Below are 23947 nucleotides of genomic sequence, written 5' to 3'. Positions count from 1 at the left end.
GTACATTCCTCCTCTAGGAGAATTCTGACCCTGGCTAGACACTCCGCTCTGGGATAAGGCCGAGCAGTCCTAGTTCTCTAGACTGCCTCTTTTATAAAGATTGGATTAGGGTAGGTGAGAATCGTAAAGATTTAAAAAATAAAGTAGAACCCAGAGAAATGTCAAAGCTGCCACCATGTAGCACCAGCGACCAATTCTTGCACTTGTCTTCCCTGTCTCAGTAATCCCCTCTACAGAAGACATACATAATTGGAACAGCTCTGTCTTCCCTGTGAAGTCTCTGCTGGCACCAGGTTATAACCTGGACAGTGGGGAGTGTCTGCCTTAGGCTGGTTTGTGCAAGAGGGCCACCTTAGGTCTCCTTGAGGACGTTTATCTTGGCGCAGATCTTGAGGGCAGGGCCCAGCTTGATGTTCATGGCACTCATAAGATGTTCCTCTTTAAGTAATAAAAGGGCCTGTCCATCAATCTCCTGGGAACGAAACTCCTCTGCAATCTCTTGGCAGCCTAGAAGGAAATGATGGGAATATGTATGAGAAACTACACGGTAGCACCAAAGTACTTGTCCTAAATTCAGTAATACAGTGGCCTGACATGGCAAGCTTTGGAAGCAAAATGAAATCAGAGCAACTGGCTATTTATAAAAACAAAAAGAGCCAAGACATGGACTTCCCTGGTGGCACAGTGGTTAAGAATCCGCCTGCCGATGCAGGGGACGTGGGTTCGATCCCTGGTCCGGGAAGATCCCACATGCCGCAAAGCAACTAAGCCCGTGTGCCACAACTACTGAGCCTGCGCTCTAGAGCCCGCAAGCCACAACCGCTGAGCCCATATGCTGCAACCGCTGAGGCCCACGCACCTAGAGCCCGTGCTCCACAACGAGAAGCCACCACAACGAGAAGCCCGTGCACCGCAGCGAGGAGCGGCCCCTGCTTGCCACAACTAGAGAAAGCCCACGCACAGCACTGAAGACCCAACGCAGCCGAAGTATTAACATTTTTTTTTAAAAAAGAGCCAAGATAAAACACCTAAGTTGTTCAACCAGAGAGATACCTTCATTCAGATAACCTGAGGGGGGCAAAGGGAGGGAGCAATATATATATATATATATATATATATATATATATATGTTTTGACACTGGCAAGAAAATCAAAGTTAAGAGCCGTCTTGACATCTTTAAGGGCCCAGAATTCAGACAAAATACCAAGAAGGGTAGGATGGTTTTCCTGCTGGAGAAAGCCATCCCTTTGTCAAGAATAGCTTATCTGCCAATGCAGGGGACACGGGTTCGAGCCCTGGTCCGGGAAGATCCCACATGTCACGGAGCAACTAAGCCTGTGCGCCACAACTACTGAGCCTGCGCTCTAGAGCCCGTGTGCCACAACTACTGAAGCCCGCGTGCCACAACTACTCAGCCCGTGTGCCACAACTACTGAGCCCACGCACCTAGAGCAGCCCATGCTCCGCAACAAGAGAAGCCGCTGCAATGAGAAGCCCGTGCACCGCAGTGAGGAGCGGCCCCCGCTCGCCACAACTAGAGAAAGCCCACACACAGCAACGAAGACCCAACACAGCCAAAAATTATAAAATAAATAAATTTATTTTAAAAAAAAAAGAATAGCTTATAAATAATCCTGCCTTGAAGAGAGCAGGGCAACAATGGCCCATTATTTCCTAATCCCCTTCTCCGCTGAGAAAAGTCTTTTATCCACGGTGGGTATCCCAATTAATCACACATAAAAAAATACTTTAAAAATTATTGGTTAAGAATCATAGATGAAAATCAACTGCTGCAAAATTACTGACATAGCAGAGGACAGTCAACCCAGGAAAACTGGGAAACCAGGCTGTGGACAAAACCGGAATAAATACCAAGAGTAGAGCCTTCGTCATACCATACTTAAGCCTCTACTGCTTAAGTCCGTTACATTTCCAGTTACAAAAGCCCCTGTGGGATGACCTAAAGAAAACTGTAGGAAAATGAAGCAATATAGGTGACCTGGGTCCTGGTGGACAGGCCCGCGATACCTTGTAGAGATGCAATAAACTCATACACCTCCTCTACGCTCCAACGGCTAGGATTACTGGACAGGAACACAGGGTTGATGCCATGTAATTCTGGTGTAGGCGGAGCTGTATTGGGGTTCCCCAGGTCACGTTCTCCATGCCCTGCTCGCACGGATAAAGGCCCAGGAGATGTTGGAGAGAGTGCTTCATCGTAACTGGAATTATCTGAACCCCGGCTAGAGTCCTCTTGACCCTACAGAAAAAAAAACGCAAAACAGGTCACAAGTAACAGTGTCATGAGGTTTCCCTCTCCTTTCCCCAGCCACCCTGGGTTTGGATTACTATCGGGCACAGAGGAAAAACTAATCTTAGCACAAGTGAAATAATCTGTACTTCACGTGCAAATGCCCGAAGTCACCAGTCCGCTCTCGAGTGCCTTTCAAGTATGAACTGTATCCCTCTCTCGGTTCTCCCCTTCTACCAACAACTGCCCTAGATTTTCCCTCCTCAAACACGGCATAAGGATTAACAGACAGGCAACCAGTAAGGTGAGAAGAGACAGAGGTCAGGATCTCTTGGAATTTGGAGTAAGGCAATCAACGCAAAACCAGAGTTCTGGTCTCATACTCATTTTAGCTGGGCAAAGGAACTGCCCCGTGGGGAAGAGGAAGGAAAGAGGCCCATTTCTGAGGTAGTGCGCCCCGCACCGGCAGCTCACCCGGTGGCGCTTGCCCTGGATCTTGGCACGGGCGATGTCGGAGGAGCTGCGGCGGGGTCCGCGCCGGCGAACGCGGGCATAGTTGGCTTCTTGAAACTCTTTCATTTTTTTCCTCTTCAGCCGGAATTGGTGGCTACAGCTCACATTATACCTACAGGTCGGGGCACGTACAGGAGGTCATGAGTGCTACCAGAGAAGACCGCCTTGCTCCCCTGCACTAAATGTGAACTGGGATTTTAAGGGCCGATTTGGGGAAGGGAATGAAAGCAGAGGAGACATTAACTATGAGCCTTGAGCAGATCCTAGGGAAGGGGTGTAAGGTTAGATGGAGGGGGGTGAGGCGGGGTGCCTACAGTACCTCTTTGCGCAAGTCATGGAGCAGAATCTCTTGGAGCCGCGAAACTGCTCTGCAGGGGCGTACTTCCCACAGTACTCGCACTTCAGGAGGTTCGCCTTCTTATCGAGCTCTGAAAACAAGGCAGCGCGGGAGGGCTGCATCGGTTTCTGCTGCCACTCAGGCCCCCATCAGGCCCAACGCTGGACTCTTAATTACTCTCAGGGTTCCCCCCAAAGACCTACTCAACCTAATTGAGAATCTCCCTAAAACAAAGTTCAAGATCCAGAACCGTAAAGAACTGTCCCTCAAGAACATCACAGTCTTCCTAACCTTAAGCCAGACGATTTCCACTTTAAATGACTAATTTTATCCTGACTCATAATCTCAGATTTCAGACAAGACTGCATTTCTGAACAGGAGAGAGGAAAAGATTACTTAATGCCTGGAAAGACATAAGACCTCTCTCCCACAGAAGTTTCCAAAAGCAGGGGGGGAAATGTGAACAGGACTCCTTAACATGTAGTACAGAATCTAGAATAAGGAGAACTGGAAATTAAGATATAGCCTGTATTTTTTTTTTTTTTTTTTTTTTTTTGGCCGCACCCTGCAACATGCAGGATCTTAGTTCCCCAACCAGGGATCAAACCCGTGCCCCCTGCAGTGGAAGCGTGGAGTCCTAACCACTGAACCGCCAGGGAATTCCCAGAAATAGCCTATTTTAGATCGTCTTTTGAAAAATATATCCTTATAGTAAATAATTCAACAGATTACTCTAGCTTGATAAAATTCCCCTTAATTCTATCCTATGGAACAACTTTTGTGTGAGTCTACGTATTCTGTTATATGATGTGGCTTCTGGTTTCTCAGTGTGGATGGACTTCACGTAATTCCCACTTTAAACAGATAATTCCTATTTTACACTAAGTCCTCAAACACATCTCCATCAGCCTCCTTCCCCAGATGGGTCTCTAAATAAATACTTACCAGCAGATGGGCTGTCCCCACCTAAGGGGCCACCCGACTGATTCTCATTCAGCCCTGTCACGAGGCCAGTCTGCAGTGGCTTCTCAGACTCTTTCAGTAACTGAGAACAACCCACCTGTCCCAGAAAAAGGTTAGTTAAGTTAGCCTAATTCCTTTCTGCTTCCCTATAGCTTTCCCCACCATTTTTCACCACCATGTCTCTGCCCAGATTTCTGAGTTAATGACCAAGTCCGATGCAGAGAAAACCATTTTCAATACAGCAATCAAGAGCCTCTAACTGGCTTTTTTCAGATAAGCCACTGGAGAACAGGTTCCTACCTGGGCTCCCTATTTTGTCCTTTTCCTTCCTAAATTGTAGGGAACATACTAGGAGTCATGGTTCTGCCAACTCATGGTATCCAGAAAAGTCTCTTAACTTCTCTACCACAATTTTCTTCACTATAAAACAACCTAATTTGTCTAACTAAACATGACAGCTTTAGAGGTCACTTTCTTCCTTTTCTTCTCTTCCCAACATTTTCACTTTCTAGTCTACATATTCTTTCTTCTCTTCACTTCCTTCTTTACAACTAACCATACAAACAACAGAATTGAACCATTCGCTAATAATTAAATAGTTCTGAGCCTTTTGATTTCGTGGAGTTTGAAAAGACAACAATCAGACCAAGCCCTGACTTCTGGCCCTGCCCTCACCGGAAAAGGTTCTGCTCCTTCCTGGATAACGAAGCCTTCGATGATGTGGGTGAGAATCTGGGGCTTCACAATGGCCTGTGGGGGCTTGGAGTCACCCATCTGTCTGGACACCATGGCCAGCGTGGGAGGCGGTGCTGACGGGGCAGGAGCCAAGGCTACTACATCACTGCTCGGGGTACCAGCATTCACACTGGTCACTGGTTCAGCTTTGTCTGGAAAATAAACACAAGATTGAGGGACAGGTAGGGGATGACCTAGCTGATCCATCTATGAGCCAGGTCAGCCTGATCTTCCACAGTAATACATGTTCCCTTTTGATCTTTCACCCTGGATGCCCTGTGTTTGGATCTACTCCACCAAGCCTACTGAGGCAGAGTGATCTTTCAGCTCACTCAGAACTTTCCTCTAATTTCTATGTACTCCAGCAGCACTGCAGAAGCCAGTTACTCACCTCCAAGACCGCCCTTCTCCTCCATGGCCTTCGGGCTCTCTACTACCGGAGACGCCTTCGCAGGAAGCACTGAACTCAACGTGGAGATATCGTCTCTCTCCTCCTCTGACTCAGCCTTGCGTTTGACGGGCAATGTCTGCGGTTTGCCCTATAAAGTGAAGAACAGGAAAGAAAAGATTTATGAGTGAAGGGTAACAAGAAAACACAATTATTCCCATACTGTCAAGAGAAAATCTTCTTAGTTCTAGATTCCCCAATCTGTATACTTCCCACAGTCCAGTAAAATTTCTGGTCATTCCCAAGAAGTGTAACTTCTACATCAAGACAAAAAATACAACATTTTCTCCAGGTCCTCACGTAGACCTGGGGACCCTGGATTCATCAACAGCCCAACCATGAACTGTTGTTTTTCTAAAAATCAATTTTGGTGGCTAAGGCTATATCTTGATATAACTTAGTACAGATCCAAAACCACAGAATTTCAGTGGCAAATTTAGGAGTATGAACTTCAGATATTATCTACACTAATGTCTCCCTCTTACAAAAGGAAGAAGTGCGTGCCAGGATCTTAACCTTCCATGAACATGTCTCTCTCTTACAAAAGAAGCAGTGATCAATACCAGTATCTTAACCTTCCTAACTCCTTATTCCCCTCCTAAACTAAACTCAGGTCCTCTCAAGGATGATAGTGCCCTCAAAGCCATCAGGCATCACTCACCGGCAGGTGCACAGACTGCATGTAGAAGGCGGCAGGGACCTGGGCCACAACAGGCGAGGAGGCGGTAGCCGCCCCCTTCACCACATGTGCCGTCCCCTGCACAGGAGCCAGGGTCATCCCCGAAGCCAACGCGGGTGGGCCCTCCTGCAGCGCACCAGGGGCCTGGGATGAAGGCGGCGAGGAGGCCACGTGGGCCTGGCCAGGCTGCACTGTGCCTGCCATCCCCCGGGAAGCAGGTACGGCGGCTGCCAGCTGGGCCAGCCCCAAAGCCTGGGCCTGGGCTGTACCTGGCTGCCGGGTGCCCACGACTTGCACGGGGATGTGGGGCGGAGGTTGCTGGGTGGCTGACATCTTGGCAGCCCCCAGCTGAGGAGGCTTGACAGGGGCCACAGGTGGCTTGGACTGGATGGGGACGGGGGGCTTGGGGGCTGGGTCAGGAGGGAGCGACAAGGGCGAAGACTGCAGCATGGGCTGGACAACCAGAGTCTGGGCTGGCTGCTGGGACTGCGAAGGCGGGGCCTGCTGGGCGGGGGGGCCCTGCGGGGGCGGGGGCGCAGGGAGGGGCGCGGCCTGCTGCTGCTGCTGCTGCTGCTGGGCCAGCTGCAGGTGGGTGGCCGTGTGCAGCAGCTGCGCCTGGCGGTGCGGGAACTGCTGCTGGTGGTGGATGGCGATCTGCTGCTGGATCACCACCTGCTTCTGCTGCAGGTGGATCTGCTGCTGCTGCTGGATCAGGGAGTGGGGCTGGATCTGCGTGTAGGTGGCTGCGGGGACAGCCCCGGAGCGACAAAGAGGGAGGGGGGCAGAAAATCAGCAGCAGCCCCAGGAATGGGAAGCCAGAGCACCCTTCCGAGGCGGACCCAGACAGCAAATGGAAGGCGAGCCTGGCGGGGCCCAGGCGGCTGCTTGGCTCACACTCCTTCCTAGTCTGACGTTACCAACTACCCCAGTCTTAAAGGTTTCCGGGAGAGACCACTCTTGCTCGAGCAGTTAACAGTCCTCGGTAACTTCTTGCGTTTATCTGACTTTTACTTTTTTGCTCTACTTAAATCCTGTTACTTTGCACTCAGCAAGGACAACGGCGGGCCCATCCTCTCCACGATTAGACTCAGCTCCTCAAGCACTGAGGCCATGTTTCATTCATTTTTACATCCCTAGAACCCAGCCCAGGGCCTGACACATGAGAAACACTTAGCAGTCACTGAAATAATAAACGTCCACAGAGGTAAAGATACCAACATCTTCCCGTGAGTGCCTCGGTCTCCAACATTTATCAGTTTGGGTCACCGCCTATGAGAAGATGTCTTACGAGTCAGCAGCTGCGAGCTCGGACTTTACCCAGTTTCCTCCACTGTAAACTAGAGCTGGGATCTCCCTGCTCCATACTCTACCAGAGTGTCCAGAGGATATATGTGAAATGAAAGCACTTCGGTAACAGAAGTGCTACAGTGTGTCAATACTAGGTATTAAACTGATAATTAACTGTTACATTTTGTGAATACATTATTCAAATATAGCAACAACTAAAGAACTAGAAACAAGGAAGGCAAAAATAAACATTACCAAGTAAGGTGCACACATCTAACTCCATACACAGCCTGAAATCAAGAACTATTTGGCGTTATTATTTATTCTTTTTTATCCTTATCATTGATACAGATGATCACAAGTTGACTGTATTAAACCATGGCTCTATTTGCTCATCCTAAGTGCTCTAAGGCACCTATACAGTCTCTGCTCTACACTGGGCCAACTAACCAACATTAAACGCATCCCTTATGCTAAACTGTAAGCTCCGTGAGCAGAGGAGTCTGTTTTTCAAAGATGTGTCCCAGCACCTCCTAGAACATAGTAGGCAATTCAAAAAGAACCAAGTGAATGAATGGGTCGAGTGAGTAAACTGAAGAACTCAGGACCTAAGAAAGAGAGGACAAGGCAACTTGTAAACTGACTGCTGCCTGGTGGAAACAGACAAGATCCATCTCTGTTACCTGTCGTCCTGTCTCCCTGGACTAATATGATCAAGGTTGATGTGATTCTCTTTCCTTCCACTAGTCCGGGACCAAGACAAGCAGGAAAAATGGCAAAGATGTGTACTCTGACGATTTTAAACAAGTCCCGAGAGAACAATGACATTACGAGAGGTGACAGCTTACCTGAGCTAATAAGGGTCTGGCTGGGAGCAGGTGTGGCTGTCCGTGTCAGGTTCATGCCCACGCTCTGCTGACCAGTCCCATCTGCTTCTGCCTTCTTGGCTGCTGCACTTTCTGCTTCTGTCTGGCTGCCCTGACTCACAGTCACTGCCTGGGCTGCAGGCAAGGGCTGCACCACTCCTGTGCCCTTCCTGGGACAGCTCCCACCACCACCCATTCCTGAGGAAGGCAACTGACCCAAGCCCCCAGGTGTCTGGCCACCTGGACCCATGGACCCTGGGATGCTATTCCCACTGCCTCCACCAGCTTGACTAAGGTTGAGGGACTGGCCTGAGGCCCCAGAGGAAGCCTGAGCCACAGCGAGGGCCTGGCTAGAGGCCTGGGAGAGGCTGGAGACAGGGGAGGCTCCAGGAGGAATGGCCTTCTGAGCAGAGCCTTGCATTTGGGGTCCTTGGGCTGAGGCCTGTTGGTTCCTGACTGCCAAGTTCTGCACCTGAAAGATAAGAAGCAAAAGACAGACTGAGAAAAGGGGAACAGGGGGCACTCAGGGCAAAGATTTCTGTGACTGATTCCGAAGCAGTGACGAGAGCTACAGATATTCCACAGCCCCCCTCAACTCGTACCCCGTCCTGTACAAACGTACACAGTGAAGGCCTTCCCAGGGAGGGACTCAAGTCATATTTGATTTTTCAGGCTCCTTCACTCACTATCAAATCCATCATCTAGTTTGGTTATTTTATTCCTTCAAAATGTCTCCGATTTTCCCTTTCCTCTCCATTCATTCATTCAACATCTACAAAATATCTACTATGCTTCAGGTACCACACTGGATACTGGGAATGCAGAGATGAAAGACACGAGCCCCTGCTTTTAATGAGTACTTTCTACTAAAAAAGACAAGAAAACCAAATTACACTATGCACAGATAGGCACACAGTGCTACACGAGCACAGAGAGGAGATTAACTCAGACTAGGGAGATTAGCGAAGACGTCCTAAAACAGGTGATGTCTGAGCTGAGAACCAACAGGTAATAGTGAAGGCAGGGGTTTGAAGACATAGGTGACAACACTGCAAGACCACTGAGCCAAGAAAGAGCACAGCATTTCTGGAAATTATAAATACTTCATTATGTTTGGGGTGAACTAGAGGAAATGGCAAGAAATGAAGCTAGGAAGGTAGGCTGAGGCTAGAAAGAGGACAGATCTCGAAGGGCCTGGTGTGTTAAAATAAAGAGAGCCTGAACTTTACTTTGGAAACAGAGCTTCTCCATCTTCTTTGTTGTTATATTCCCAGCACCTAGCCCAGTGCCTGACAGACAGTAAGTGCTCCAAGGTATGAACAGAGAGAAGGAATGATGAGCACTTAATGGATTACAGGAAGCCACTGAAGAATATGCATCAGAATCATCGTGATCAAATCTATAGTCGAAACTATTCTTTTAAACACTGCTGATGAAAGTATAGATCAGTACAACCACTTTGGAAAACAGTTTGGCATCATATCCTAAAGGTGACTATTCACACACACTCTAATAACCCAGGAATCCCATAAGAGAAATGCTCGCCGTATACAAAATGGGTGGATTGTGTTAAGAATGGTCACAGCAGCACTAGTCACGATAATAAAAGCCTGGAAACCAACTGAATGGCCATAATCAGAAGAGAAGATGAATTAAGATGTGTAGTACATTTACACGATGGAATATTACATAGAAATCAAAATGAATAAAGTACAATGACATACAACAATACAGATGGATTTTGACAATAAGCTATCAAGAAATCATTCCCAAAGAGACTGCACACAAGTACCTTATAAATTTAAATATAAATTAGACATATATGTGTGTGTGTGTGTGTGTGTGTGTGTGTGTGTGTATATATATATATATATGTATGTATAAATGATATGGTATCTGGAATTCGCTTCTAAATAATCCACAGGTGAAGGGAAGGGGGTCTGGAGAGATTGGCCACATGTTTATAAATGCTGACGCTGGATGGTTAAGTACATGGAGATTCATATTTCTTTATATTTTTGTTTATGTCTGAAATGTTCCATAATAAAAGTACATTTTGGAAATATACGTAAAGGCAATAAAACTATATAAAAAGGGACACAGGGAAGGATGAACCTAGGAATCATGGGTAAGGGGAGGCAATGGATGGAACTGGGGATGGCTTATTACATGATTAAAACTTACTGAGTAAATATTTTTAAAAAGTGGACCATTGATGAGAGGAGGCCATGAGCCAAGGATTATGATTTATCGAATTCTGTACACCAGAGGTACAATTAAAAATAATGTTAGTAACAACATATATCTCCTTATTAAAAAACTTATTCTGTTAGTAATGTGCGAGAGGATTAGAAGTAGATATGGCTGAAGTCAAGAGACCAATTAGGAAACTAGTACAGTAATTCATGCGAAAAACAAAAAGAACCCGAATTCAGACAACAGTAATAAAGAAGAAGAGGCAATAGCTTTTGAGAGAGATTTACAAGAATCATCAGGATTGGGTGCTGCGGCGCTTATATACTTCTTACCTTTTCTAACTGGCTTCCTTTCCATAATGGCTATTTAAAACTTTCCTCCTCTCCTTGTACCTCAGAACCACTTCCTCTTTCCCCTGTCACTGTTCACTCCAGCAGAGACAATAAAACCACTAGATGTGCGCGATGCTTCAGCAGTTCCACCAAACCTGCCCCTGCACCTGCCCCCGTCACTTACCACCCCCCTCTCCCTCTCCTTCCTCCTCTCCAAGGGCCGTCCTTCTCCAGGCTGAGGGTCCCATCCCCTCCTCCTGCTTCAACCTCTCCTCTACTGGCTCCCTGCCATCACCAAGCGGAACCCCATTCCCAAGCCCAGCTTCACCCTCCTCTCCTGTTCTTGCTAATCTCTTAATAATTGTTTACAACCACCGCACCGACTCCCACCACCCAGTCATTCCTCAAGTCACACCGCTCCTCTGGCTTCAGCCTCCGACTCCCCCGGAAGGGCTCTCCACCCACAGACCTAAGTCCAGCTCTCCCGCCCTCTCCACTGAACTGGACAGAGGACCCCCTCCACTTTCATAACATTCGGCTCCCTTGTCTTCGTGACCCTGCACAATCCAGATCTTGTCTCTGTCACTCTTGCCTCTTCCCCTCTGCCAGCCCACCACCCTCTACTCCACCCGGAGCTGCTCTATTTTCTAAGGGCTCGTTCTAAACCTTGGGGCTCCAGCTTGAAGGCTTTTCTCTTCTCAATCCGTACCAGCTCCCTAAGCGGTTTCCGGTGCTTGACTTCTCTTATCATCTCCACGCACACTACTCCTGTCTGTTCATCTCCAACTCAGTCAGACTTCTCCGAGCTGAGCACTGTGTACATCAGACTGCTGACCCGAGACCTCCTCGTGGGCGGCTCACAAGCACTGCTAGGTCGGCACATCCTCAAGTGAACTTCACCCTGCGTCCACTTCCCCGGCATTCTTCATCGCATTCACAGCGCTCCTGGCCCCTCAGGCCGTGTCAGATCCCAGCTCTGGCACCTCCCCCCACTCCCCCATCTACTGGGTCAGGCCTCCCTTTCCAATGATCTTCGAAGTTTTTCTCCAATCTACTCATTTCTGTCCATCTACATTGCTACCACCTAATCCAAACGTCTTCCCCCTAAACTCTTACAACACTGTTTTCCTCCCTATATTCACACTCACACCATTTCCATTAATCCTCCAGAGGAGCCAACATTGTCCTTAAACTAAAAAAAAAATTTTTTTAAACCCTCAAGTCTCCAAGTCACTGCCATTTCCCACTGGCCTTCACATAGAGCCCCCAATCCTACACACAGTCCCCAAGGCCCTGCAAGATTAGTTTCTCCCACCTCCCCAGTGCCATCTCCATCCCCCAGCGCCAGGCTCCAGGAACACGGGTCTTCTTTTAGTGCCTCAAATATACAAAGTCCCTTCCCTCCTCAGGTCTCTGGACATGGGGGGGACCCTGCCTTCACTCTCATTCCATGTCTTCCCCTGACTAACTTCTACAGGCCCCCATTTAACTGCCATCTACTCGGGAACGCCTTCTTGACTTCTACCCCCATCCCAAAGCTAAATTAAGTCCCTTTCTATGTTTTCAGAGCACTCTGTACTTTTTTTTTTTAAATAAGTTTATTTATTTATTTATTTTTGGCTGTGTTGGGTCTTCGTTGCTGCGTGCAGGCTTTCTCTAGCTGCGGCGAGAGGGGGCTACTCTTCGCTGCGGTACGAGGGCTTCTCATCGCGGTGGCTTCTCTTGCTGTGGAGCACGGGCTCTAGGCAGGCGGGCTTCAGTAGTTGCAGCACATGGGCTCAGTAGTTGTGGCGCACGGGCTTAGTTGCTCCGCGGCATGTGGGATCTTCCTGGACCAGGGCTCGAACCTGTGTCCCCTGCATTGGCAGGCGGATTCTTAACCACTGCACCACCAGGGAAGTCCCAGCACACTGTACTTTCTAATGAAGCAATCACTAAACTATTCAGGTGATTATCTGTTCAATGTGCTTTGATGATGTGTCATCTCCATCAGTCCAGTGATCATGACCTTGGACATTCAAGGCCAAGGAACGTCTGATATCTGATCATAACGAGGGCTAAACTCTTAAAACACCCACTATGCTGTGTCCAGGCACTCTTCAAACGCTTACACACATCAACTCCCTTGGTCCTCACAACACACTCTGAGGTAAGTATTTTATAACAGCTATTTAACAGATGAAGAAATTGTGGCTAAAAATGTTAGGCCATTTGCAGGGGTCACACTAAGTCATGGAGTTGGAATCTGACCCAAACATCAGATTCCCACTTTCAACCACTGCTCTGTCCCCCCACACACTGACACACAAATATCTGATGAATAACTAGATGGATAAATGAAAGAACTGCTATGGAAGCAGGCTCCACCTCATCCTCTGATTCCACGGCTATCACTGTAGTCTAAACCAAAGGCCTTACCTTGTAACTAAATGACCTCAACAGTTTCTTAGCAGGTTCCCTCATTTCTCTTTCTTCTCCAGGCACGTGTTCCTAAATGATTCTTTCTCAAGGAGTTTCCTGACCCTATCAATCTGCCTTTCAAGCCAGCAGTGCCACTGCTACCTGTGAAGTTACCTGGCTTTCAGACTTCTCCCTAACAACGACCTTTCCAGCCACAGGCCTGCCATCTCCACTTTATTCACTCATCCCCAAATCATCTTCACGTACGTGAGATAGGCCTTTACACATACTGTTCTCTCTCCAGTGTTCTTCTTACTCCAAATCAAATCCTACCCGTCCTTTAAGAATCTGTTCATGTTCCTAAAAGTCACTGAAAAGAAATGCAGGCAACTCTTCCCTAAACTCCTGCATCACTCAAAGTTGGTACTGTTTACTTTTGCACTTCTTTCTTCTCTAAGCTCTTTGAAGACTTGACTCATTTTTCAATCCCCCAGTTTCTAGTATATACCTGAGCACATCAAAAGAGAGAGCGCAATATTTACTTGCTGACTGATAAACTAAAAGAATGAAACGAGTACTATGAGATCCCAGTTTGTAACCCACCCGTAAGAAGCTAAAACATTCAGGCTCTCTATATATGTATACACACACACACACACACACACACACACACACACACACATATATTGGAGATAAGGCATGGGAAGCACTGGTGAGGAAGACTTTACTGCGAACACAGTGAGCGTAAACAGACTGCTGAAGGTTGAGAGCTACAGTGACTCATAAAGAGAAGGAATCAAGTGTTTTGCCAGTAACTCAGCCAGGTCAGCTTCACGTGTGTCTAACTAGAATTCCCTCAACCATCCCTTATCTTAAAGAGACAGTACTGCAAGAAGAGAGAACTAAGACTTCCTGAATGAAACTGAGCCATGGAGGGCTAAAAGAAGGGTAAGGACATATGTCCTGTATTAAGAATAAGGCTTCCCACATCCACAGGGCTGTTTTCAGTCAAGTCTACTTCCCTTCCTAACTCAAAGAACTAAAAAGGTGTAAGGTATTCAAGTTCTACAGAAATTTTTTTTAAAAAGGATCCTGAAAAGTGGTAATGGGGTGGAAGGGTGGGCCCTGGTCCGAGGCCATTCCCCTCACCCTCCCCAGCGTCAGTCCACAGGTCAAGTGGTCGCCACTGACCTGATCGGCATCTGCGTGAACTCCCGGAGGCTGAGCAGATGGCGCCTCCTGCTGGACCGCGGCCACCGCCCCGTTGGGCATCAGGATGAGCTGGGAGGCTAGAGGCACATTCCGGCCCAGGGTCCGGTTTACCTGCAACAGGTTTCCCAGCTGTGGCTGGCAAGGAGGAGGAAGAGGACGAGCAGAGGGAAGAGAGCAAGAGGAAAAGAAGAGAGACAGAAGAGACGGAAGGGAGGGACCACAAGACAAAATAAACAGAAGATACGAAACAGCTAAGCCCTGCCCCTTTCCACACCAACCCAGGAGACCCTTATTTTCCACGTGCGATGAAGCATCCGAAGAAAACCTAGAACGTGTATAAAACTATACACTGATAACAAAGAATCAAACGTCAAAGAAGTTGAGACAATGAGGATTGTGGAGCAAGTGTCTATATATAGTAAGCAGACAGGCCAAGACATAACACTTAGGATTCGTGTACTCGAGTCATAGGTTTAAAGATTAGACTATTATCTGACGCAAATTTCTCAAATACTAAGGCGAACATCTTCTACCTTAGGATCTCAGTAATCTGCAGGCTACCTGTAAACACTAAGCATCACTTCTAGAGGTTAAGTAAGGCAGAGGAAGCAGATCAGCTTGTCTTAAAACATCTGGGTAACCATGATTAAATAAAACAGCTTTCACTCTGGGCATTCCCTGGTGGTCAGTGGTCAGGACCCGGCGCTTTCACTACTGCGGGCCCGGGTTCAATCCCTAGTCGAGGAGCTAACATCCCATAAGCTGCGTGGTGTGGCCAAAAAAATAAAAAATAGCTTTCACTCAATAAGATACAGGACATTTATGCCCCGGGGGCAACAGCGACCGTGGCTTTGGCTTACCCGTAGATACATCTGGGCCTGGGACTGGTTGAGGGGTGGGGAGGTGGTGTTCCCCAGTAGCACAGATTGGGTCAAAGTGGTAGCACTGGGAGAGCTCACACTCTGGGATCGGCTGATGAGCTGGGCGGCCGACGTGGTGGCCAGATTGATCTGTGTGGTACAGAAAGGAACCAGGACTCAGGACTGGGGAGAGGTAAAAGGAAATATACACGACTGACAAATTCAGAGTGACGCGGTCAAGAACAGAGTATCTCACTTTCATAGAGTCAGGAGGAAATGAATAATACCTTGCTATCCATTACTGTCATCCGGCTACTGGAGGGTATCACCAAACCAGTCCCTAACCACCAGCGTAACAGTTGAGAAGGCAAAGGAACGAAACGGAACCGACCTTACTTCTCATTCAAGGCTTTGCTACCGCCTACGCAGGATTTTCCTCCTCCTTTCTTAGATCTCCCCGTTAAGACTCCTATACAGATCCAAGCTGGTTACTTTCCAGTTTACTAATATTCTCTACACAAGGGCAGTAAATACCATTGACGGCTCAATAAACACTCTCAGACCAGCAGTACAAAGTAGTTTAACCCAGAGGCAAAGACCCAGAGAGGAAAGCCCCTCGGAGGGGAGGGGCAGTACTCACGGAGGCCTGGGTGGTGGTGGTCTGCTGCTGGGCGGGGCTGGTGTTTGGGGAGCTGGCCTGCCGACTGGCAGCAATCGTGGCCTGTTAGAGGGGAAAGAAGACAAGAAAGAGCAGAGACAATGAAGGAAAAGGCTCTGAATCTGCCAGTAATAGATCACAGGCACAAAATATAATAGAGATCTCAGGTAAGAACTGAGAGCCTCTACTATGGAGCAAGGACCAGTGTCTTCAGAATCCCAATTACCCTCATGTTGTCACATATGCTAACCCAATAACTCCCACATGACCCAGCCGGGGCAGGCAGGCAACCCACTCTCTTCCTCCCACTTTCTTTTAGCTGCAAGAAACTTTGGTCAGGTGACGTCATGAGTCACTGCTAAGTCCAGCCCAGTGCTGCCCAATCAATACAAATATAATACAAGCCACATATATAATCTAGTATGAACATTTCTCGAAAAGTGAAGAGAAACAGGAGAAGTAAAGTTTAATAATTTACTTTATTCAAGCTGATCTATCTCATTTCAACATGTAACCAACATAAACAAGCTACTGAAAATTTTTTTTCACACTAAGTCTCTGAAATCCAAAATCTTTTCGCACACCTCCGTTTGCACTAGCCGTATTTTAAGCGCTTCATAGCTACCTGTGGCTAACGGCTACCATACTGGACGGTACAGGTCTAGCACAAAGCCATGCTACCTCTAAAAGGTAGTTTCCCCACAGTTCTTACTGAGAGCCCAGACACTAAGGTCCCTTCATCCTCCTGCAGGAGGACAGGAGGCAGAAGAGACTGTTTCCAGCCTGGCCCAGCGGAGGAGGTAGCGTGCCCCGACCCACCTGTAGTGCCTGTTCCCTCCCTCCTGGGCCAGCTAGCTGCTGACCTCTCACCTGCTGGACGGCAGCCAGGCTGTGCAGCTGGGCATTGCTGAGCTGCTGCTGGAGCATGAACTGGTGGAAATACTGAGCCGCGTTGGGCTGACGCTGCAGTGCCTGCAGAGCCTAGGAAGAAAGAGCGGGGATCAATCCGCTTAGAATGAATCACTCCTGGGACTTGCCTGGCGGTCCAGTGGTTAAGACTCCGTGCTCCCAATGCAGGGGCACGGGTTCGATCCCTCGTCGGGGAACTAACATCCCGCAAGCCGCACGGCGTGGCCAGGAAGAAAAGAAGAATCACTCCTAACTCCTATTCTATGGAAATCACTGTGATCCTCTGAAAGGGACATATGGGAAGGAGGGAAACAAAGGAAGATGGGTATCTGGTTAAATTGTCAACATCTGATTTGTCCATTTTTATATCAGAACCAGTAAGTCCTTAAAAAGTAGACAAGCAGTTAATTCTGCTGTGCTCTATTCTTGAAAAGTAAAGCAGTGTAACTCACATGAACTCTTATTTCCCAAAAGGAATCTGTTAATATACGATATAACAAAGAATTAGGACTAAACTGGTTTGAAAATAAGTGGGATGTTGATTAATGTAAAGAGAAGAAGAAAATAAAAGACCATATTCTAGGGATACAATAAAGGTGACAGAATCCTAAGGGGGTGAATACGATGAAAAATAGAGTAAATGGTCACTTATGAAAGACTGTATCAGGTAAAATTTTCAAGTAACTGGCATTTTCAAACACCTACAGCATAATACTAATGGGTGTTTATCAAGATGATACTGGTAATTCAGTTTTAACATTAACTTCAGGATATTACCGTATTCTTTTTAATAATTAGGACCAGTCTTAGGATGTGCATAGTTATTCTAGTAGCTAAAATATTTTAAGTAAAAGTTCTTAACTTCCATTACTCAGGATGATTTTCAAGACCAAAAATTAAAAACCTGACAATCCATAAAGAGAAATGGTTAGTTAGAATCTAGCAACATGAACTGAATGGCATAAAAACCTTAAAAGACTGAATCTCATTCTGCCTCCTTGCTCAAACTGTTGTGAACTCCTAAGATTCTCAGAACTGGAAGGGACCTTAGCTGTCACCTAATCCAACTCCCCGCGTTTGCTGGAAAGGAACCAAGGGCCATTATCTTCCTGCATCCTTGCCCGCCCCAAGCCAGTGCTCACAGATCACAGCCCCTCAGAGCTGAGCCTCACCTGCACTGCTTGCCGTTCGTACAGTGACATCTGAGCTATCTGGGGCCGAGAGCTGCCCCCAGAGCCGGAGCTCCCGTTGGTGGAGTTGGAGCTCTGCTCACTCTCAGTCTCCATGATGCAGGTCCAGGGAGCCCGAGGCTGGCGCTCCGACTCGAGGCCTGGATGGAAGCAGCAAAGGATTCACATTTACACCTGATCTCAAACTACTATTTCATGTCATTATTAAGTTATCTAAGAGCCTTCCTCTTCTTCCATAAACCATGATTTCTCCGGTTTAATAACTACCAAATCTTCAATATACTCTTATAACCATAACTTCCCCACACCATCTTTTAAAGCTAAGCAGTGTCTCAAAATAAACAACTTTTACCTATTCCCTCATGCCCTTAAATATAAAATGGCCAGAATGTAAGGTGGTTCCTCATAATAGTAAGGCCACCTTATATCCCCATAACACTTTGAAATAGGTTAAAATCGTCCCATTTAAAATTTACCGTTATCTCATCTCTCTCCGCATGGGCAACACCGTTATCAGCATCATCTTATTAACAATGGTCACCATTTACTGAGAAGCCACTAGGTGCCTCCTCTCACTGGGCTAGGCTCTTCACCTCCATTCTCTCTCAGTGCTTTACAGTAAATATAATTATCCCCACCTTACAATTGTGGAAATGAGGTTTTCTGAAGTTAAAGTTGTCCTAGTTAAGTATCAAATCTTTACACTAGGACATGCTTCTTCAAACCAAAAACAATCTATGATTAAGGCAGTGTCACTCACTTTGAGTGCTCACTGTCATCATTTTATGGAGGAGGGGCTTAAGATACAGATATCAATACACTGAATGCATCATAGAAAGGCACAAAACTAGGAGACAGAAGAACTAGCCTACAGCCCATATCGCCCGAAGAGCTGCCTGGTTCCCACTCAGGCTACTTGTGTAACACCTTGGACATGTCACTCTCCCTTCTTATAACCTCAGTTTCCCTGTTTGCAAGGAAGGCTTCACAAATAAGTATAATACATCATTTTAACAAATGACTTACAGGTATTAAACATAGTAAAGACAACAATGAAAATCTTCAAGAAAATAAGATTCAACTTTTGAGTCCACTAAAGTAGTCAGAATTTACCCTCTGGGGTCTACACTAAAATTTGCAAAAAGACACGAAAACATTGCTAAGAACCAAGCAAAGAGACAGATGAGAAGTAGGAAGAAACATGCCTTCCAAGCAGCACTAAATGACAATAAGGTTTTTTTGTTCATTCTTTTTTTTCCCCTTTTCTGTTAAACCTAAATACTATATTGTCTACTTTTGAGGCGTGGAGCCGCTATAAATATCGGATCAGCACAGCACAATTTGGTTTTGGAATGTAAACATCAAACCAGAATTTCTGCTAAGGGGTGTCGACAGTTTTATTAGGGTGGATCTATTTTAATGACTGCATTCAAAACAAACAAAGTAAACAAAATCAAAACGCTTGGGCTTGGAAATAAAGTTGGGGAGATTTTTTATGATTCCATTCCCAGTATCATCTGATTGCATCGCTATCCCCCAAGAATTCAGTTGCACAGGAATAGCAAATGTTACTGCAAACATGGATATAACCCAAGAAGTACACAGAAGAAATCATACTGGCTTCAAGTCTAGTCTATCTTCTCCCCACATCTTTTGCCAAAATATTAAAGCACTAAACAGATACAGACCCATGAATCCTCATTATCAGCATGTGAAGAAAAAAAGTGGGTAAGGGTTAGAGGCAGCACGGCACAGCTGTATAGATCACCGGACTTAGTTCACTGGACTCAGAGACAGGAGGAGACCCTGGAGGGGACATTAATTCCCTTCATGGGTGAAAATGCTAATAAAACGTACGATCCCTCATCTCCCCCCAAAATGGAAGTCTTATTAATTTTTCAGAGTGAGAAACAGAAAAGAGGTGGAAAGGGACCAGCTTAAAGTTTTTAATAAAATCAGGAGAAACTGTCATCAAAACCAGGATTCCTGGATCCCAGGCACATAAATCTATTCATTAGTGATCAGTGTTGGGACTGTAAAATTAAATACAGAAAGTGAAGATAACAAAAAGTTTGGGAAGCACAGTGAATTTAAATTTTCAGAATTTAACTGGAAGAGAAAGAGAAGCTGACCCATAGAGGTCCCCAAAGTAACTAAACCACGGTCATCCTGAAAGGCAGCATTTGGGCGTGTGTGGTTGGGTTGGAGCAGACCTTTGGCAAGGAGCTGGAAGAGGATATTGAAGTGGACCTGGTACTCGGCCTACCGAGCCAAGAGTTGGAGGAAATCAATTTCCCCAAGCACGAAACTGTCTCGTAGGAAGGATGGGGCATAGGAAGGGGGGCGGGAGGAGGGGGGTGGTTCGGGGAAGGCTGTGCCAAAGAAATGGAAGCCATGTGAAGAAGAGGGAGAGGAGACGCCCCAGGGGTCCTTGTTGTACCTAGAACCTGGATGAGAACGACGTTCGCAAGAGGGATCAATCACACCGCGGGACGGGGGTCGACTGAGCGGTGCCAGCAGTGAACCGACCCAAGTGAGCGGAGAAATGTGCTTACTGAGAGCGGGGAGACAGAAGTCGAGGAACTGGAGGCTGAGGAACCCAGCGGACCAGAAAAAGCAGGGAGATAACTAGACAGCATGCTTGGATAGGAAAGCCAAAGTCAGAGACGGGAAAATGAATGAGAGAATGAGCGGTCAGAAGCAACTAGGGTGACGGACGGACAGCAGTGAGCACAGCGAAATGAACAGAAGAGCGGGAGGCTGGACAAGCAGAGGGAAGGACCGCAGAGCGAGCGCCAGAGGTAGGCAGGGAAAGACGCCGGGGGAGGTACCTGGGGCGTTCCACAGCCCGAGGTGGCGGAAGAAACATCCCCGCGCAGCCAAGCCCCCGGAGGTCCTGCCCCTGCCCGGCCCGCGGCCGCCCGCTTACCTCCGCGCCTGGCTCTGCACCCGAGCGCTCTCGGGGGGGCGTCCACCTCACGTGCCGGGGTCCCCCGGCGCCGGGCTGGGCGGGGGGCTCGCTCGGCCTCCGCGGCGGGCTCCCCTCGCCTCCTCCCCTTCCTGGAGGGGCGGGGGCGCCGAGAGCGGGGTGGGAGGCGCCCGGCGCGGCCGCGGCTCCCCGCCCCTCCCGCCGCTCCGGGTGCGGGCCGGCCGCGGCTCCGCCAGGCCTTCGGGGCTCGCTCGGGGCCTGTCACTTCCTGCCGGGCCGAGAGGGTGGGGGCTGCAGGCCGGGGGCTGCGGGCCGGGCAGGAGGAGGGGGCTGGCGGGGAGGTGCTTCCGGGGCAGCCGGACCCCTCCCCCGTCCCTCCCCCTCCCCTCGGCGCCCTCCCCCCTCCCTCCTGCGAGTCCCTCGCTTCCTGCCGGCGCCCGTTGCCATGACGACGCTGCTGCCAGGCCTCCGCGCTTAGGCCCCGGGGTTTTTTGTGTTTTTTTTCCCTCTCTCGCTCTTTCTCCTCTTTTTTCCCCTTCTTTCTCTCCGAGTTCTGCTCGCCGGTGGGAGGGACGAAACGGAGAAAGTGCTGGCCTCTAGCGGGGAACTCACCTCTCACAGAGAGGTAGAGGGAGAAGGGAGGGAAGTGACGTGGAAAAGGGGAAAAAAGAAGGTATTTTTCTGGAGCTTCTGGGAATAAGGGATAGAAAGAAAGGATCAAAGAGACCAACAGGCTGAGCGGGAGAAAACCAAGCAACGACCCTAGAGAAACGGCAGACGGGGAAAGGAAATAAAGCCGAGGAAAGGAGAGAAAAGGACAGAAAAAGATTGAGGAAAAGGAGAGAGAATGTTGATTGTTTCATTCCTCATCCCTCACCTCCACTCGGAGAAGGCGGGAAAGCTGTACAGAAACAGTAAACCCGTTAGGAGTTGACATTCCTTTAAAAGCAACAGCCCAATATAACTTGCTTTGAATAACACATTTCAGTCTGTTATTTCAGGGATTTGGGGTGTGTGTGTGTGTGTGTGTGTGTGTGTGTTCTTAGATTTAAATATGTATGTAAAAGAGAACGACAGAAACAAGGGAGAAGGCTATGGGTATAAAGAGAATAGAACAATGGGGCTGTGTTTGGGAAGGCTAAACATTTGGTGAAGCTGTGGCCTTTGTCATTTTTTATCAGTTTTTAATTCTCTTAGTCTTTGAACATTCGGCAAATATTTCTAGAGCACCTACTATGTGCAGCCCCGGTTCTGAAGGCTTAGATTACATCAGTGCACAGAAAAAAGATAACTGCCCTCATTAGCCTTTACGGATGGGGCGAGGGACTGCCTTGTGGATAAATAAGGTTGTTGCTTTTTCTGATATTATCGTGGTTGAGTAACTATTCTTACCTCAAGTCTTTTCCTAACTTCTGTTCTAACCAGTTATTTTCTCTGTCAACCTGCTCTTCATTCTCTCCTTTAAAAGCCAAGGCATGATTTATTTTTAGAAAGAAAATAGAAGTATTCTCTTTGTTTATATATTAGATCTATTTAGATTTTCATTGAGAGAGGTGTGTTTGGGCACCGGGCCCTTAATTTGTGGTAGCCAGATTTATGGCAGAGAAAAATCTCAGCCAAGCTTCTAGGAACCAGTCAGACAAGTATGTGAAGGAAGAAACAGGAGGGCAGCCAAAGGACTGGAAAAGCAAAGACATGAGGTGTGGGGAGGTGAAAAGGTACGTTGCCAGGATGGATGACAGCTTTGGCTGAGGATGAATTGAAAAGATTCTGGCAGAGAGAAGTCATGGTAAAAACTAGGTAAAGCATTAGTCATTTAATTCAAACCTAGATTTTTGGCATGCCAAAGAAGTTTAAAGCTCTCTTTCGGAGGCTTAGAATGGATATTGTGAGCCTAAGCTGACTTCCTGGCACCAGTGAAAAAGTTCTATCTATAGACAATTTTTAGATTATATGACATTCAGGTCAAGGAACATTATTCATGTTTCTATGGGAGAATTATCACTGTGAAGTGTTTAAAGAAGGCCTGTAATATATCCCAAGGAGAAGGAATCCAGATGCCAGAGGGTATGCACTCATCTTTCCAATAGCCTATGGGATTTCGTACCTGGAGGGTACATGGCCATTTCAGCCCCATTAGAAGTGGAACAGAATCACTACTATTGCATATAATTTCATTCCATCTCTAAAGATTTTTTTTTCCCCCCCTGGGTCATGGATCCCTACATCTACTAAAAGTTATACATTTAGATGATGTTAGGGGATAAGGTAGTGATGATGTGTAATTTTGTTGAATTTCTGATATAAATCTAGTCTACAAATACTCTGTCACAAAGCATGCTGTATTGATTATGGGCCATTATTTTAATTTTCTATGTTAAAGGCTTGTATCCCTCACTTCACAGTAATTCTTTTCAAGTTCATTTCTCCCTTCAAGGCAGACCAGACTTCCAGGGTCATAAGTCTAACCAATTTTCCAAAGACAAATTCAGCTTAAAAAAGAAATTTATTAACAGCAAAATGAAGTATTAGGAAAACCTCCACCCAGAAGGAAATCCTTGTCAAAGACTCTATCAGCTTGGGAAATACTGAAAAGCTTATCTAAACCTAAATAGAGCAGAACAATTTGTGATTCCTAGAAAATCTTCAACTGACTTTTCTTTCTTTCTTTGTTTTTGCTTTTTTTTTTTAATTTGTGCTAACCTTTCTCATTTTCATTTAATGATTATGCTGGAATTAGCCTTTTCTTTTTCAAACCAAATTGTCTTCTGAATAGAAGCCAAATAATTTCTTTACTCTGCATAACACTGAAAAGCCATTAGCCTAAATAGGTGAAAAGGAAATGCATTCTATCTGGTGTGTAGAAATGGAAGCCCTCCCCCTGCAAACTTATCTGAATAAAGAAAGATCAGGACTTGAAGGAAATCAACTGTTTGGCAGCAACTAAAACAAATAGAAAGTAATATAATTTTGCACATCAACTGAACACTGAATAAGCATTCTTCAAGCATCTCTTCTAAGCCCAGCAATGTGCAATGAATTGTGAAGGAAGAGAGGTGTTACTGTCATGTATTTACAAATAACCAAGTAAGTAAGCATGTGTGATCTCATTTTTATGCAAATGTGGATGGGAGGAAGTAGGGGAAAAAAATCAAACTTTACTTTAACCAATTGTGGATGT

At 46.9% G+C, this 23947-nt stretch overlaps 1 protein-coding gene across 13 annotated transcripts in view; it reads right to left on the bottom strand.

The window, feature by feature from the left end:
- Positions 1-23947, bottom strand: part of PHC1 (polyhomeotic homolog 1) — a 57116-nt gene that overhangs the window by 1120 nt on the left and 32049 nt on the right. For 7 of the 13 annotated variants that reach the window (XM_089920254.1, XM_089920261.1, XM_089920264.1 and 4 more), the window contains 14 exons: positions 17820-17977; positions 16609-16719; positions 15721-15801; positions 15081-15230; positions 14200-14355; positions 8063-8552; positions 5910-6670; positions 5192-5339; positions 4741-4952; positions 4048-4162; positions 3085-3193; positions 2727-2877; positions 2030-2261; positions 246-507 (listed from right to left, as the gene is read on the bottom strand). In XM_089920254.1, the coding sequence (XP_089776380.1) occupies positions 353-507; positions 2030-2261; positions 2727-2877; positions 3085-3193; positions 4048-4162; positions 4741-4952; positions 5192-5339; positions 5910-6670; positions 8063-8552; positions 14200-14355; positions 15081-15230; positions 15721-15801; positions 16609-16719; positions 17820-17977 (3029 nt within the window). In that variant the 3' untranslated portion in view covers positions 246-352. Of the gene's footprint in view, positions 1-245; positions 508-2029; positions 2262-2726; positions 2878-3084; positions 3194-4047; positions 4163-4740; positions 4953-5191; positions 5340-5909; positions 6671-8062; positions 8553-14199; positions 14356-15080; positions 15231-15720; positions 15802-16608; positions 16720-17819; positions 17978-20766; positions 21159-23947 lie in introns of those variants that run through there. The other 6 variants (XM_089920253.1, XM_089920255.1, XM_089920252.1 and 3 more) reach the window with 6 other exon arrangements.

Source organism: Delphinapterus leucas, chromosome 11 (assembly GCF_059928025.1).
Source record: "Delphinapterus leucas isolate spDelLeu-1000000601 "Yukka" chromosome 11, BTC_Dleu_Yukka2, whole genome shotgun sequence".
Lineage (NCBI taxonomy): Eukaryota > Metazoa > Chordata > Mammalia > Artiodactyla > Monodontidae > Delphinapterus > Delphinapterus leucas.
Note: the sequence above shows the minus strand (reverse complement) of the source record. Positions and strands in the feature narration are given on the sequence as shown.